A 12492-nucleotide genomic window follows, 5' to 3' on the forward strand; every position below is an offset into this window, starting at 1 on the left:
TCGGCCATCAGTGGCTCAGTGCATGGAGGTAATTGGATTGATGGTGGCGGCAATGGACATCATTCCGTTTGCTCGTTTTCATCTAAGATTACTACAACTGAGCATGCTCAGGCAGTGGAATGGAGATTATGCAAATTTGTCTCCTCAGATAGATCTGGATCAGGAGACAAGAGACTCTCTTCTTTGGTGGTTGTCGCATGATCATCTGTCCCAAGGGATGTGCTTCCGCAGACCCTCATGGGTGACAGTGACAATGGACGCCAGTCTACTAGGCTGGGGTGCAGTCTGGAATTTCCTGAAGGCTCAGGGTGTGTGGACTCAGCCGGACTCTCTCCTTCCAATCAATATTCTGGAATTAAGAGCAATATTCAATGAGCTTCAGGCGTGGCCTCAGTTGGCTTCGGCCAAATTCATCCATTTCCAGTCGGACAACATCACGACTGTGGCTTACATCAATCATCAGGGAGGAACAAGGAGTTCCTTAGCGATGACAGAAGTATCCAAGATAATTCGGTGGGCGGAAACTCACTCTTGTTATCTGTCAGCAATCTACAGCCCAGGAGTGGACAACTGGGAAGCTGACTTTTTAAGCAGACAGACGTTTCATCTGGGGGAGTGGGAACTTCATCCGGAGGTCTTTGCCACTCTGATCCTCAGATGGGGCAGACCGAAATTGGATCTGATGGCGTCTCCTCATAATGCCAAGATCCCAAGATATGGATCCAGGTCAAGGGATCCTCAGGCCGAACTGATAGATGCCTTGGTCGTTCAACCTAGCTTATGTGTTTCCACCATTTGCTCTCCTTCCCCGGGTGATTGCTCAGTTCAAACAGGAGAGGGCTTCAGTAATTCTAGTCGCGCCTGCGTGGCCTCGCAGGACTTGGTATGCCGATCTAGTGGGCATGTCCTCTCTGCCGCCGTGGAAGCTTCCATTGAGGCAGGACCTTCTCATTCAGGGACCCTTCAAACACCCAAATCTAGTTTCTCTGCAACTGACTGCTTGGAGATTGAACGCTTGATTTTATCTAATCGGGGGTTCTCTGATTCGGTCATTGATACTTTGATTCAAGCACTAGAAAAATCTACCATAAGATATGGCGTAAATATCTTTGTTGGCGTGAATCCAAGGGCTACTCATGGAGTAGAGTTAGGATTCCCAGGATTCTGTCTTTTCTCCAAGAAGGATTGGAGAAAGGGTTGTCAGCTAGTTTCTTAAAGGGACAAATATCTGCTTTGTCAATTTTACTACACAAACGTTTGGCAGATGTTCCAGATGTTCAGTCTTTTTGTCAGGCTCTGACCAGAATCAAGCCTGTGTTTAGACCAATTGCTCCACCCTGGAGTTTGAATTTAGCTCTTAATGTTCTTCAAGGGGTTCCGTTTGAACCCATGCATTCCATAGATATTAAGTTATTATCTTGCAAAGTTTTGTTTTTGGTTGCTATTTCTTCTGCTCGCAGAGTTTCTGAGCTTTCAGCGTTACAATGTGATTCGCCTTATCTTATCTTCCATTCTGATAAGGTGATTTTACATACCAAACCTGGATTCCTTCCTAAGGTTGTATCTAATAAGAATATTAATCAGGAAATTGTGGTTCCTTCATTATGTCCTAACCCTTCTTCTAAGAAGAAGCGTATGTTGCAAAACTTGGACGTGGTCCGTGCCCTGAAATTTTACTTGCAGACGACTAAGGATTTCCATCAATCATCTTCATTATTCATTGTTTTTTCTGGAAAGCGTAGGGGTCAGAAAGCTACGGCTACCTCTCTTTCCTTTTGGCTGAAGAGTATCATATGTCTGGCTTATGAGACTGCTGGACAGCAGCCCCCTGAAAGAATAACGGCTCATTCTACTAGGGCTGTGGCTTCCTCATGGGCATTTAAAAACAATGCTTCTGTTGAACAGATTTGCAAGGCTGCAACTTGGTCGTCTCTTCACACTTTTTCCAAATTTTCCAAATTTGACACTTTTGCTTCTTCTTAAGCTGTTTTTGGGAGAAAGGTTCTTCAAGCAGTGGTGCCTTCCGTTTAGGTTCCTGTCTTGTCCCTCCCTTTCATCCGTGTCCTGTAGCTTTGGTATTGTATCCCACAAGTAAGGATGAAATCCGTGGACTCGTCACATCTTGTAAAAGAAAAGGAAATTTATGCTTACCTGATAAATTTATTTCTTTTACGATATAACGAGTCCACGGCCCACCCTGTCATTCCTAAGACAGGTATGTAATTATTTTTATAAACTTCAATCACCTCTGCACCTTTAGCTTTTCCTTTCTCTTCCTAACTTCGGTCGAATGACTGGAGGTGGAAGGAAGGGAGGAGCTATATATACAGCTCTGCTGTGGTGCTCTTTGCCACTTCCTGCTAGCAGGAGGATAAATCCCACAAGTAAGGATGAAATCCGTGGACTCGTGATATCGTAAAAGAAATAAATTTATCAGGTAAGCATAAATTTCCTTTTTAAGCGCTATTGGTAGTTTATTGTAGTATAGGGGTTGTTTTTATTTTGGACTATATATAGGGCTATTAAATTAGGTGTAATTGTTTTTATTTTTGATCATTTCGTTTATTATTTTTTGTAAGCTTAGTGTTTTTTATTTTTCATAATTTAGTGTTTCATAATTTTGTAATTTTTTTTCAAAGTGTTAGGTTTTTTTAAATTTGTAATTAAGATTTTTTTAATTGGTAGTATTTTTTTATTTTATTAGAATAAGGTTAGGTTAATTTATAGTTTAATGTTAGGTTTATTTTTATATCACAGGTAAGTTTTTATTTATTTATCTATAGTTATATTGTAATTTTAATTTAAAATTAGGGGGGTGTTAGGATTAGGGGTTAATAGTTTAATTTAGTGTTATTCAATGTGGGGGGCCGGCGGTGTTGGAGTTAATAGGTTTATTTAGTGGCAGAGATGTGGGAGGCTGGAGGTTTAGGGGTTATTAGGTTTATTTAGGTGCGGAGATGTGGGAGGCCGGAGGTTTAGGGGTTAATAACTTTATTATAGTGGCGGTGATGTCGTGAAGCGGCGGAATAGGAGTTAATAACTTTATTATAGTGGTGGTGATGTCAGGGATCGGGGGAATAGGGGTTAATAATTTTTATTAGTGTCGGTGATGTCGAGAGCAGCAGATTAGGGGTTAATAAATGTATTTAATAGTCGCAATGTGGGTGGGCGGCAGATTACAGGTTAATACGTTTTAAATAGTGTTTTTGCGATGCGGGAAGGTGGCAGTTTAAGGGTTAATAGGTAGTTTATGGGTGTTAGTGTACTTTCTAACACTTAAGTTATGAGTTTTGTGAAACATTTTGCTACACAAAACTCATAACTACTAGTCTCAGATGGTGGTATGGATCATGTATAGGCTGTAATGCAAGCTTTTTAGCCTCACCGCACAACTTGTAATATCGGCGCTATGAAAATCCCACGCAAAAACTTAATTTTTTTGAGTGCGAAATGGACGTTGTGTTACAAGCTAAAATGCTTGCGGTATAGCAATACTGACGCGACTTGCAATAACTGTATTTCTGCCATTATGCTGAAATTGACATTTTTTCAGTGTTAAAAGCCGTAACGCAAAACTCGTAATCTACCTGTTAGTTCTTTGTGTTGTGGGGGTTTGGCGGATTAGGGGTTAATATGTTGATTAGGGTACTTGCATTGTGGGGGTTTGGCGGTTTAGGGGTTAATAGTTTTATAAGGTTTGTTGCGATGTGGGTTAATGACGGATTAGGGGTTAATAGTTTTAATAGGGACTTTGCAATGTGGGTGAATGGCGGATTAGGGGTTAATACATTTATTAGGTAGTTTGCGATGTTGGGGTTGGCGGATTTAGGGGTTAATACTTTATTAGGTAGATTGCAATGTGTGTGAATGGCGGATTAGGGGTTAATTGTTTAATTAGACATATTGCGTTGTGGGGGGTTGTTGGTTTAGGGGGTAATACTTTTATTATTAGTTCTGATGTGGGTTTGATGGCGGATATAAGGGTTTTACGTGTCGGGATTATTTTTGGAAGGCGGGTTAGACTTTTAAGGGAGATTTTATATTTTTTTTTATTTTCTTAGGCGCCAGCAGTTTCTAAAGTGCCAAAAGTCACTGGCGGCTCCAGAAATTTGTATTTACGCTCATTTCTGGACATCGCTAGTTTATCCGACTTACGGCACTTCATGAACTCCCGGCGGGGTTTATGTGATACCCCAAAGTGCGAGATGAAATTACGGGCGGGGTGGGTTTCAGCAGTTGTGCTTAATCTTGCGCCGCATATGTAATCTCGCCCCATATGTCAACTACTAGTATCACTACACACTATTAAAAGGATTAAATAAAGTTTATTATTTAACATCACTTCGTAATTGTTTAGTGTATGTGCAATACTCTTTTTTATTCATTCTCTGGTAAGGCCAGTTAGGGACAGCTATAATGAGTCACTAGAGCATGCAAACAATGACTGTGTTCAATATTGCAGTGCTAAGTCAGGAGTCTGCACTTCCAATTTTAACAGGAATTGGAAAACTTACTATTTTTAGAATTAAATTATAGGAAAGGAGGATAACATATGTAATGAAACAGTTTTTTTTTTAATACATATAATTAAAAATTTCATATAATGATCTCGAGGGTCTTATGTAGATCAGGTGGTGTTTGGACTTAGACATTGAAATTAAAGGGACAGTCTAGTCCAAAATAAACTTTCATGATTCCGATAGGGCATGTAATTTTAAACAATTTTCCAATTTACTTTTATCACCAATTTTGCTTTGTTCTCTTGGTATGCTTAGTTGAAACCTAAACCTAGGCGGTTCATATGCTAATTTCTTAGACATTGAAGGCCGCCTCTTTTCTAAATGCATTTTGACAGTTTTTCACCACTAGATGGTGTTAGTTCACATGTGTCATATAGCTAACATTGTGCTCACACCAGCACTGATTGGCTAAAATGCAAGTCTGTCAAAAGAACTGAAATAAGGGGGCAGTCTGCAGATGCTTAGATACAAGGTAATCAAAGGTAAAAAGTGTATTAATATAACAGTGTTGGGTATGCAAAACTGGGGAATGGGTAATAAAGGGATTATCTATCTTTTAAACAATAACAATTCTGGTGTAGACTGTCCCTTTAATTGGAAGCACCAATTGGAAGCTTGAATTAGTTAAAGGAACAGTAAACTTAAAGGGACACTGAACCCAATTTTTTTCTTTCATGATTCAGATAGAGCATGACATTTTAAGTAACTTTCTAATTTACTCCTATTATTAATTTTTCTTCGTTTTTTTGCCATCTTTATTTAAAAAGCAGGAATGTGATGCATAGGAGCCGGCCCATTTTTGGTTGAGATCTGGGTTTTGCTTGCGTATTGGTGGGTAGATGTAAGCCTCCAATAAGCAAGCGCTATCCATGGTGCTGAACCTAAAATGGGCTGGCTGCTAGGATTTACATTCCTGCTTTTAAAATAAAGATAGCCAGAGAATGAAGAAAAAGTGATAATGAGTACATTAGAAAGTTGCTTAAAATGTCATGCTCTATCTGAAACATGACCAAAAAAAATTGGGTTCAGAGTCCTTTTAAGATTGTATTCATTAAATAAGCACTTTAGTTGTTTTTATTATTTTGCCTGCTCTTCCTGTAATTTAAATCTAAAAGTTGTAGTGTTTCCATGCCCCATGAAAGGCTTGAGTGCATTCTGTGTAATGCAAAAGCTTAAACCACCTACATTCTGCACAGCAATTAGTTGATATGTGCGGGAGCTTGTTTATATACAGCAAAGGAAGTAAAATAAACAACATTCATATTTTTCTAAAAAAAAACAACATTAAGAAACAATTTTTGAAACCAACTCATATTTTGAAACTATGATTATTCATATTCCCTTTAGAAATGATATGTAAACGGGAAGCAGCAAGTGAAATCAACCATCTCAGTGAGGAGTAGGAGAGAAAAAGATTGTCATATCTGAAATAGCTGGTTAAAATGGGCATGTTTTTTAAAACAATGGGTTACGGTTTCAATGAGCAAAAACAGCTATTTCAAATACCAAACTAAACATAATGAAACAATTTCTCATACATTTAATATACATTAAAGGGACACGGAATTCAATTTTTTTCTTTCATGATTCAGATAGAGAATGCAACTTTAAACAACTTTCTAATTTACTTTTATTCTCAAACTTTCTTTGTACTTGTGGTTTCTTTTGTTGAAAAACAGGGGCGTAAGCTCAGGAACGTGCATGTGTCTAGAGCACTATATGGCAGAGGTTTTGCAAGAATGTTATCCGTTTGCAAGAGCAATAGATGTAGTGCTCTAGACTTGAGTATCTCTTCAACAAAGAATATGATTTGAACAAAGCACTTCTGATAATAGAAGTAAATTGGAAACTTTTTTTAAATTCTATGCTCTATCTGAATCACAAAGTAAATTTTTGGCGTTTTATATCCCTTTAAGAGGAAACACATTTTATAGTACACTAATAAATCTAAAAATAAAATGTGTGCAATCATGTGTTCTCTCTTCCTTCCCATATACATTTCAGCATTTCTAAAACATTGATCGGATATTTTGTTTGCTGTTTTTTTATATCCATGATAGAAAATAATTGATATTGATTTTCTGTCTCTTTTAGAACTGGTCAGGGATGAAGTGTCAGTTCAAGATATTACGTATGGCCTTTGCTCTTATATGCAGTAAGTAGATGATATGTTTGCTCTACATAATAGATGAATATGAAAAATACTAGCAAAATAAGCTTTAACCTTTCAGACAGAGCATGCAATTTTAACTCCTTAAAAGGACAGTATACACAAATTTTCACATAACTGCATGTAATAGACACTACTATATAAAATAATATGCACAGATACTGATCTAAAAATCCAGTATAAAACCGTTTAAAAACGTACTTAGAACTTTAGAAGCTCCCAGTTTAGCTCTGTTTAAAATGTAGCTGGAACACCCACTGCAAGTGGGAAATAACAGACACTACCCCCTCCCCCTTCTTTTGCATATGAAAAGACCCTTTACATAAACAGGAGCAAGCTGGAGTAGGTATACGTCAGTATTCTCCTAAAAATCTAGGGCTTGGTTAGGAGTCTGAAAATCAGAGCAATGTTATTTAAAAATAAGCAAAACTATACTTTTTTTTTTTTTTTTTAAACTGTATGGGCTATTTAAATGGATCATCTACAAAACATTTATGCAAAGAAAAATCTAGTGTATAATATCCCTTTAAGGACCGGGCATTGCAGACTAAAACTTCCCCAAAAGACCAGAGCATTTTTGCCATCACTACATTTAAAAAGAAATAGCGCTTTTTTTTTTTTTTTTTTTTTTTTCAAAGAAGCTTTATTGAAGAAAAGTTATACATATGAGTTAAAACCATACAAAATACATAGAATAGACAAATCCAAAGAAAACTCTTCATAAAGTGATTAAGTGATATATACTCTCACCCTCAAACATGTACTGGGAGCGAAAGTTTACAAGGATACATTTTTTATTTAGTTTTTTTTTCCTTTTCCTTTGCTTGTAAACCATTATATGATATATGTCCAATAATATGTTAATTAGGATGTAAAGGACAATGCAAAGACCAATGATTTAATAGAAGGGGGGGTATCAAGGAGAGAGAAAGAAAGAGTAAGAGATAGAGGAAAGAAGGGGTGAGAGAGGGAAAAAAAAAAAAAAGAAAAAAAAGAAAAAGGAAGAAAGGTGGGGAGGGGTGGTGAAGGGGTTGCGAAGCACCCCCGGTACTACAGAGGCCACACTACACCCAAAAACTGTCTATATCGTGCCATGCCAAATAGCCAATATAAGCTCATACTTATCTAATTTGTGATTTTTAAGATAATGGTATTTCTCTAAAAGTAATATGTCCTCCACCTGTGTATACCAGTCCTCCAGAATGGGGGGGGTTCGCGTCTTCCATTTTTGTGGAATCAGTTTCTTAGCACTAGTAAGCATGATTAACAACAGTGCAAGATGCGCCTGACTTTGTGTTGTGGGCAGCCCTAGAAATAGTAGGGTCTCCGGAGTGTTCGGGATTGAGAGGTTGAGGATTTCTGATATCTTTTTTAAAACCTCCGGCCAAAAGGATGTCAAGGTGGGGCAAGTCCACCATATGTGCAAAAGGGAGCCCCGTTCACCGCAGCCCCTCCAACACATAGGGCTGACAGTTGGGAAAATTTTATGTAGTCGTACTGGGGTCAAGTACCATCTGCTCATAAGTTTGATATGCGATTCTTGTATGGCCGCTGAGACCGATGATTTTTTAACCAATTTGAATGCCCTTAACCACAACTCTGGGCTAATATCTGTTCCCAAATCCTCAGACCAGCGTGCAGTGTATGTCGGAAGTATGTCGGTCCCCTGGGAGACCAATATTTTATATAAGAGGGAAATTAAGTGTCTTGGTAAAGCCTCTCCGGTGCAGAGACTCTCAAATGGGGTAAGTGACCTACCAAAATCTTGTTTTCTTTTATGGTTAGAGATGTAATGTATCAGCTGATTGTACTGCATCCAGGAAGAGAATATCTTGGGCTGGAATTCCCTCAGTGTATTTTGGGGTTTAACCTTCCCATTTTCCACTACGCCGAGGACCGAGCCCTCTTTTATTTTGTAGGGTAGGATTCTATGGAATCCCACTTTGTGGTAGGGGATCTCTGGGTTTTCTAGGACCGGCGTTAGAGGAGAGGGGCTTGTGGAGACATGGGTTGAGGTCGCTGTAAGTGAGTCCCAGTTATTAAGTGTTTCCTCTATTAAGTGGTATTTATATACCATCTTTGGGCACTGGGTGGGGGGGAGCCACGCAAGAGTGCCTACATTACTTATTTTAAAAAGCTGTCTATCTAAGTCAACCCATGCTTTGTGTTTTGCATTTTGGGCCCATTCTACTATTCTCTGCAGGCCTATCACCCTCTTGTAGAGAGAGATGTCCGGTATACCCAGCCCCCCTCTATCCCTAGGTAGATATGTTGTGCGTTTAGGGATCCTAGGTTTAGTGTTGGCCCATATATATTGTTCAATAAGTTTCTGCAACTGGGTGGTATATCCTCTAGGTAGTGTTATAGGGAGTGTCTGGAGCATATATAAAATTCGGGGCAGGATATTCATCTTGACAACCCCTATTCTGCCTAACCAAGATATATATTTATTTTTCCAAGAAGATAGATCGGCCGCTATATCGTTTTTGAGAGGGGTATAGTTATATTTAAAGAGATCCGAAGGGTCCGACGTTAAGTATATGCCAAGGTATTTTAGTTTCTTGGTGGCTAGAGTGATCTTATACTTTTTTTGCAAAGAATGCACTACGCTTGGGCAAGTGTTAATATTTAAGAGTTCAGATTTACTCAAATTGAGGGAAAAATTAGAGGCTTTGCCATACTCCTTCAGTACTTTGAGAAGCTCTGGGAGAGATTCCGAGGCGTCGGTTAAGGTGTACAAGACATCATCAGCGTAAAGCGCCTGCTTATGTTCAGTGTCCCCCACCCTAATGCCCTTGATACGCTGATTAAGTCTCACCTTCTGAGCAAGGACCTCTATAGACAAAGCGAAGAGCAAGGGGGATAAGCGGCATCCTTGCCTTGTGCCGTTCCTTATATCGAATGATTTCGACAAGGTACTGTTAACCCTAATTCTAGCGTTAGGGTTAGAGTATAAAGCAATAACTGAGTTGATAAAAGCCTGACCAAATCCCATCTTCTCCAAGACATGACGCAGAAAAGGCCAACTTACCCTATCAAAGGCCTTCTCCGCGTCAGTGGAGAGAAGCACCAAGGGGAGGCCTGAGATTCTAGCGTGATTAATTAATTGCGTTACTTTGATGGTGTTATCCCTGGCCTCGCGACCAAGGACAAATCCAACTTGGTCATTACAGACCAGATCCGGTAAGGAAATAGCGCTTTTTTTATTACCTATCAAAACTATATTTATTTTTTTAGTAGACAACCCAAAGTATTGATCTAGGCCCATTTTGATATATTTCATGCCACCATTTCACCGCCAAATGCGATCAAATAACAAAAATCATTAACTTTTGCACAAACTTTAGGTTTCTCACTGAAATTATTTACAAACAGCTTGTGCTTTCATGGCACAATTGGTTGTTAAAGCTTCTGTGGGATCCCCTTTGTTCAGAAATAGCAGACATATATGACTTTGCCATTGCTTTTTGGTAATTAGAAAGCTGCTAATTGCAGCTACGCACCATACTTTTATTATTCCCAACAGTGAAGGGGTTAATCAGGTAGCTTGTAAGGTTAATTTTTGAGCTTTAGTGTAAAGATTACCCTCCCACCTGACACTTCTCACCCCCTGGTCCCTCTCAAACAGCTCTCTTCCCTCCCCCACCCCCAATGGTCCCCCCCATCTTAAGTACTGGCAGAAAGTCTGCCAGTATGAAAAAATAAGGCTTTTTTCAATTTTCTGCAGTGTAGGATCCCCCTTTACCCCCAACCTCCCTGATCCCCCAAAAAAAGCTCTAAACCTCCCCCAACTACCTATAAGCCGCCATCTTAGGTATTGGCAGCTGCCAAACTGCTAGAATGAATAAACAAATCTATATGATCAAGCAATCATTTGTTTTTTTGTCCACTTCATTGGTTTAGAGGGCTGCTAATGAAACACTGCACGATCAGACCAAGAACTAATAAACTAAAACCAGATACATCTGTAAAACTGTAGCCTATTCTGGTATAACGTTTGTGTGGGTCAGTTTGTGAGTAAAATGTGTAATTGCTATCATTCGGGTGAAAGATTCTCCAGATATCTTGGAGTGCAAGTTGGTTAAGGTATGAAGTCACTTTAGCTATAGAGGAGGTATAGCCTTGGTAATGTTTTGACCAATAATGTATTTGCCTGTTTGTATAATGGACTCGCCAAATCAGTATATACTATATTTCTTTTTGTATTCTATGTTGAAAAGCATGCCTAGGTGGGCTCAGAAGCAGCAATGCACTACTGGGAGCTACCTAGCGATTGGTGGCTACAAATAGATGTTTCTTGCCATTGGCTCACCAAATGAGTGCAGCTAGCTCCCAGTAATGCATTGCTTCTCAGGAGCTCCTGACTTTATATTCAAACAATTGCACAATAACAAAGTGCTTTAATATATTACAGCATTTTCTTTTTGCACTTGTATGTCCCTTTAAGGGGTCAACAGTACTATTTCAATTTCTATTGCTTTACCCAGGAGAGGATGGCTGTAAATTGGAGGGGTTAATTATCGGCTAGATTTAGAGTTCTGCGGCCAAAGGGGTGCGTTACGTGCTTTTTTCCCCCCGCACCTTTTAAATACCGCTGGTATTTAGAGTTCACAGAAGGGCTGCGTTATGCTCCAAAAAGGGAGCGTAGAGCATAATTTACCGCCACTGCAACTCTCAATACCAGTGGTGCTTACGGACGCGTCCAGCTTCAAAAACGTGCTCGTGCACGATTCCCCCATAGGAAACAATGGGGCCGTTTGAGCTGAAAAAAAACCTAACACCTGCAAAAAAGCAGCGTTCAGCTCCTAACGCAGCCCCATTGTTTCCTATGGGGAAACACTCCCTAAGTCTGCACCTAACACCCTAACATGTACCCAGAGTCTAAACACCCCTAACCTTACACTTATTAAATCTGCCGCCCCCACTATCGCTGACCCCTGCATATTATTATTAACCCCTAATCTGCCGCTCCGTACACCACCGCAACTTACGTTATCCCTATGAACCCCAAATCTGTTGCCCCTAACCCCCGCCGACCCTTATATTATATTTATTACCCCCTAATCTGCCCCCCCCTAACGTCGCCGCTACCTACCTACAATTATTAACCCCTAATCTGCCGACCGGACCTCACCGCTACTCTAATAAATGTATTAACCCCTAAAGCTAAGTCTAACCCTAACCCTAACACCCCCCTAAGTTAAAATATAATTTTTATCTAACGAAATAAAATAAATCTTATTAAATAAATTATTCCTATTTAAAGCTAAATACTTACCTGTAAAATAAACCCTAATATAGCTACAATATAAATAATAATTATATTGTAGCTATTTTAGGATTTATATTTATTTTACAGGCAACTTTGTATTTATTTTAACTAGGTACAATAGCTATTAAATAGTTATTTACTATTTAATAGCTACCTAGTTAAAGGGACAGTAAACCTTAAAAATAATGTTATATAATTCTGCACATAGTGCAGAATTATATAACATTATTTAGGTGCTATAGCCATAAAAGCATTTTTTACCCGTTTAATTTGCTAAAATACGGCGCTTTTACAGACCCACTCTCTGCTCTCTGCTGAGCGGGTCTGTTATTTTTAGTCAGCGCATCGGGCCAGCTGTATAGTCACAGCCCGGCCCGACCGCGCCATAAGACTAAGTGCAGCTCGCTCCTGTGAGCAGAGAGCGGGTCTGTAAAAGCGCCGTATTTTAGCAAATTAAACGGGTAAAAAATGCTTTTATGGCTATAGCACCTAAATAATGTTATATAATTCTGCACTATGTACAGAATTAT

At 39.2% G+C, this 12492-nt stretch overlaps 1 protein-coding gene across 1 annotated transcript in view; it reads left to right on the forward strand.

The window, feature by feature from the left end:
• RHBDL3 (rhomboid like 3) overlaps positions 1-12492 on the forward strand; it is a 242917-nt gene that overhangs the window by 204203 nt on the left and 26222 nt on the right. Inside the window, exon 8 of the mRNA XM_053707554.1 lies at positions 6615-6675. Coding sequence (XP_053563529.1) covers positions 6615-6675 — 61 coding nt within the window. The remainder of the gene's footprint in view (positions 1-6614; positions 6676-12492) is intronic.

The sequence above is a fragment of the Bombina bombina genome, chromosome 1 (assembly GCF_027579735.1).
Source record: "Bombina bombina isolate aBomBom1 chromosome 1, aBomBom1.pri, whole genome shotgun sequence".
Taxonomy (NCBI): Eukaryota; Metazoa; Chordata; class Amphibia; order Anura; family Bombinatoridae; genus Bombina; species Bombina bombina.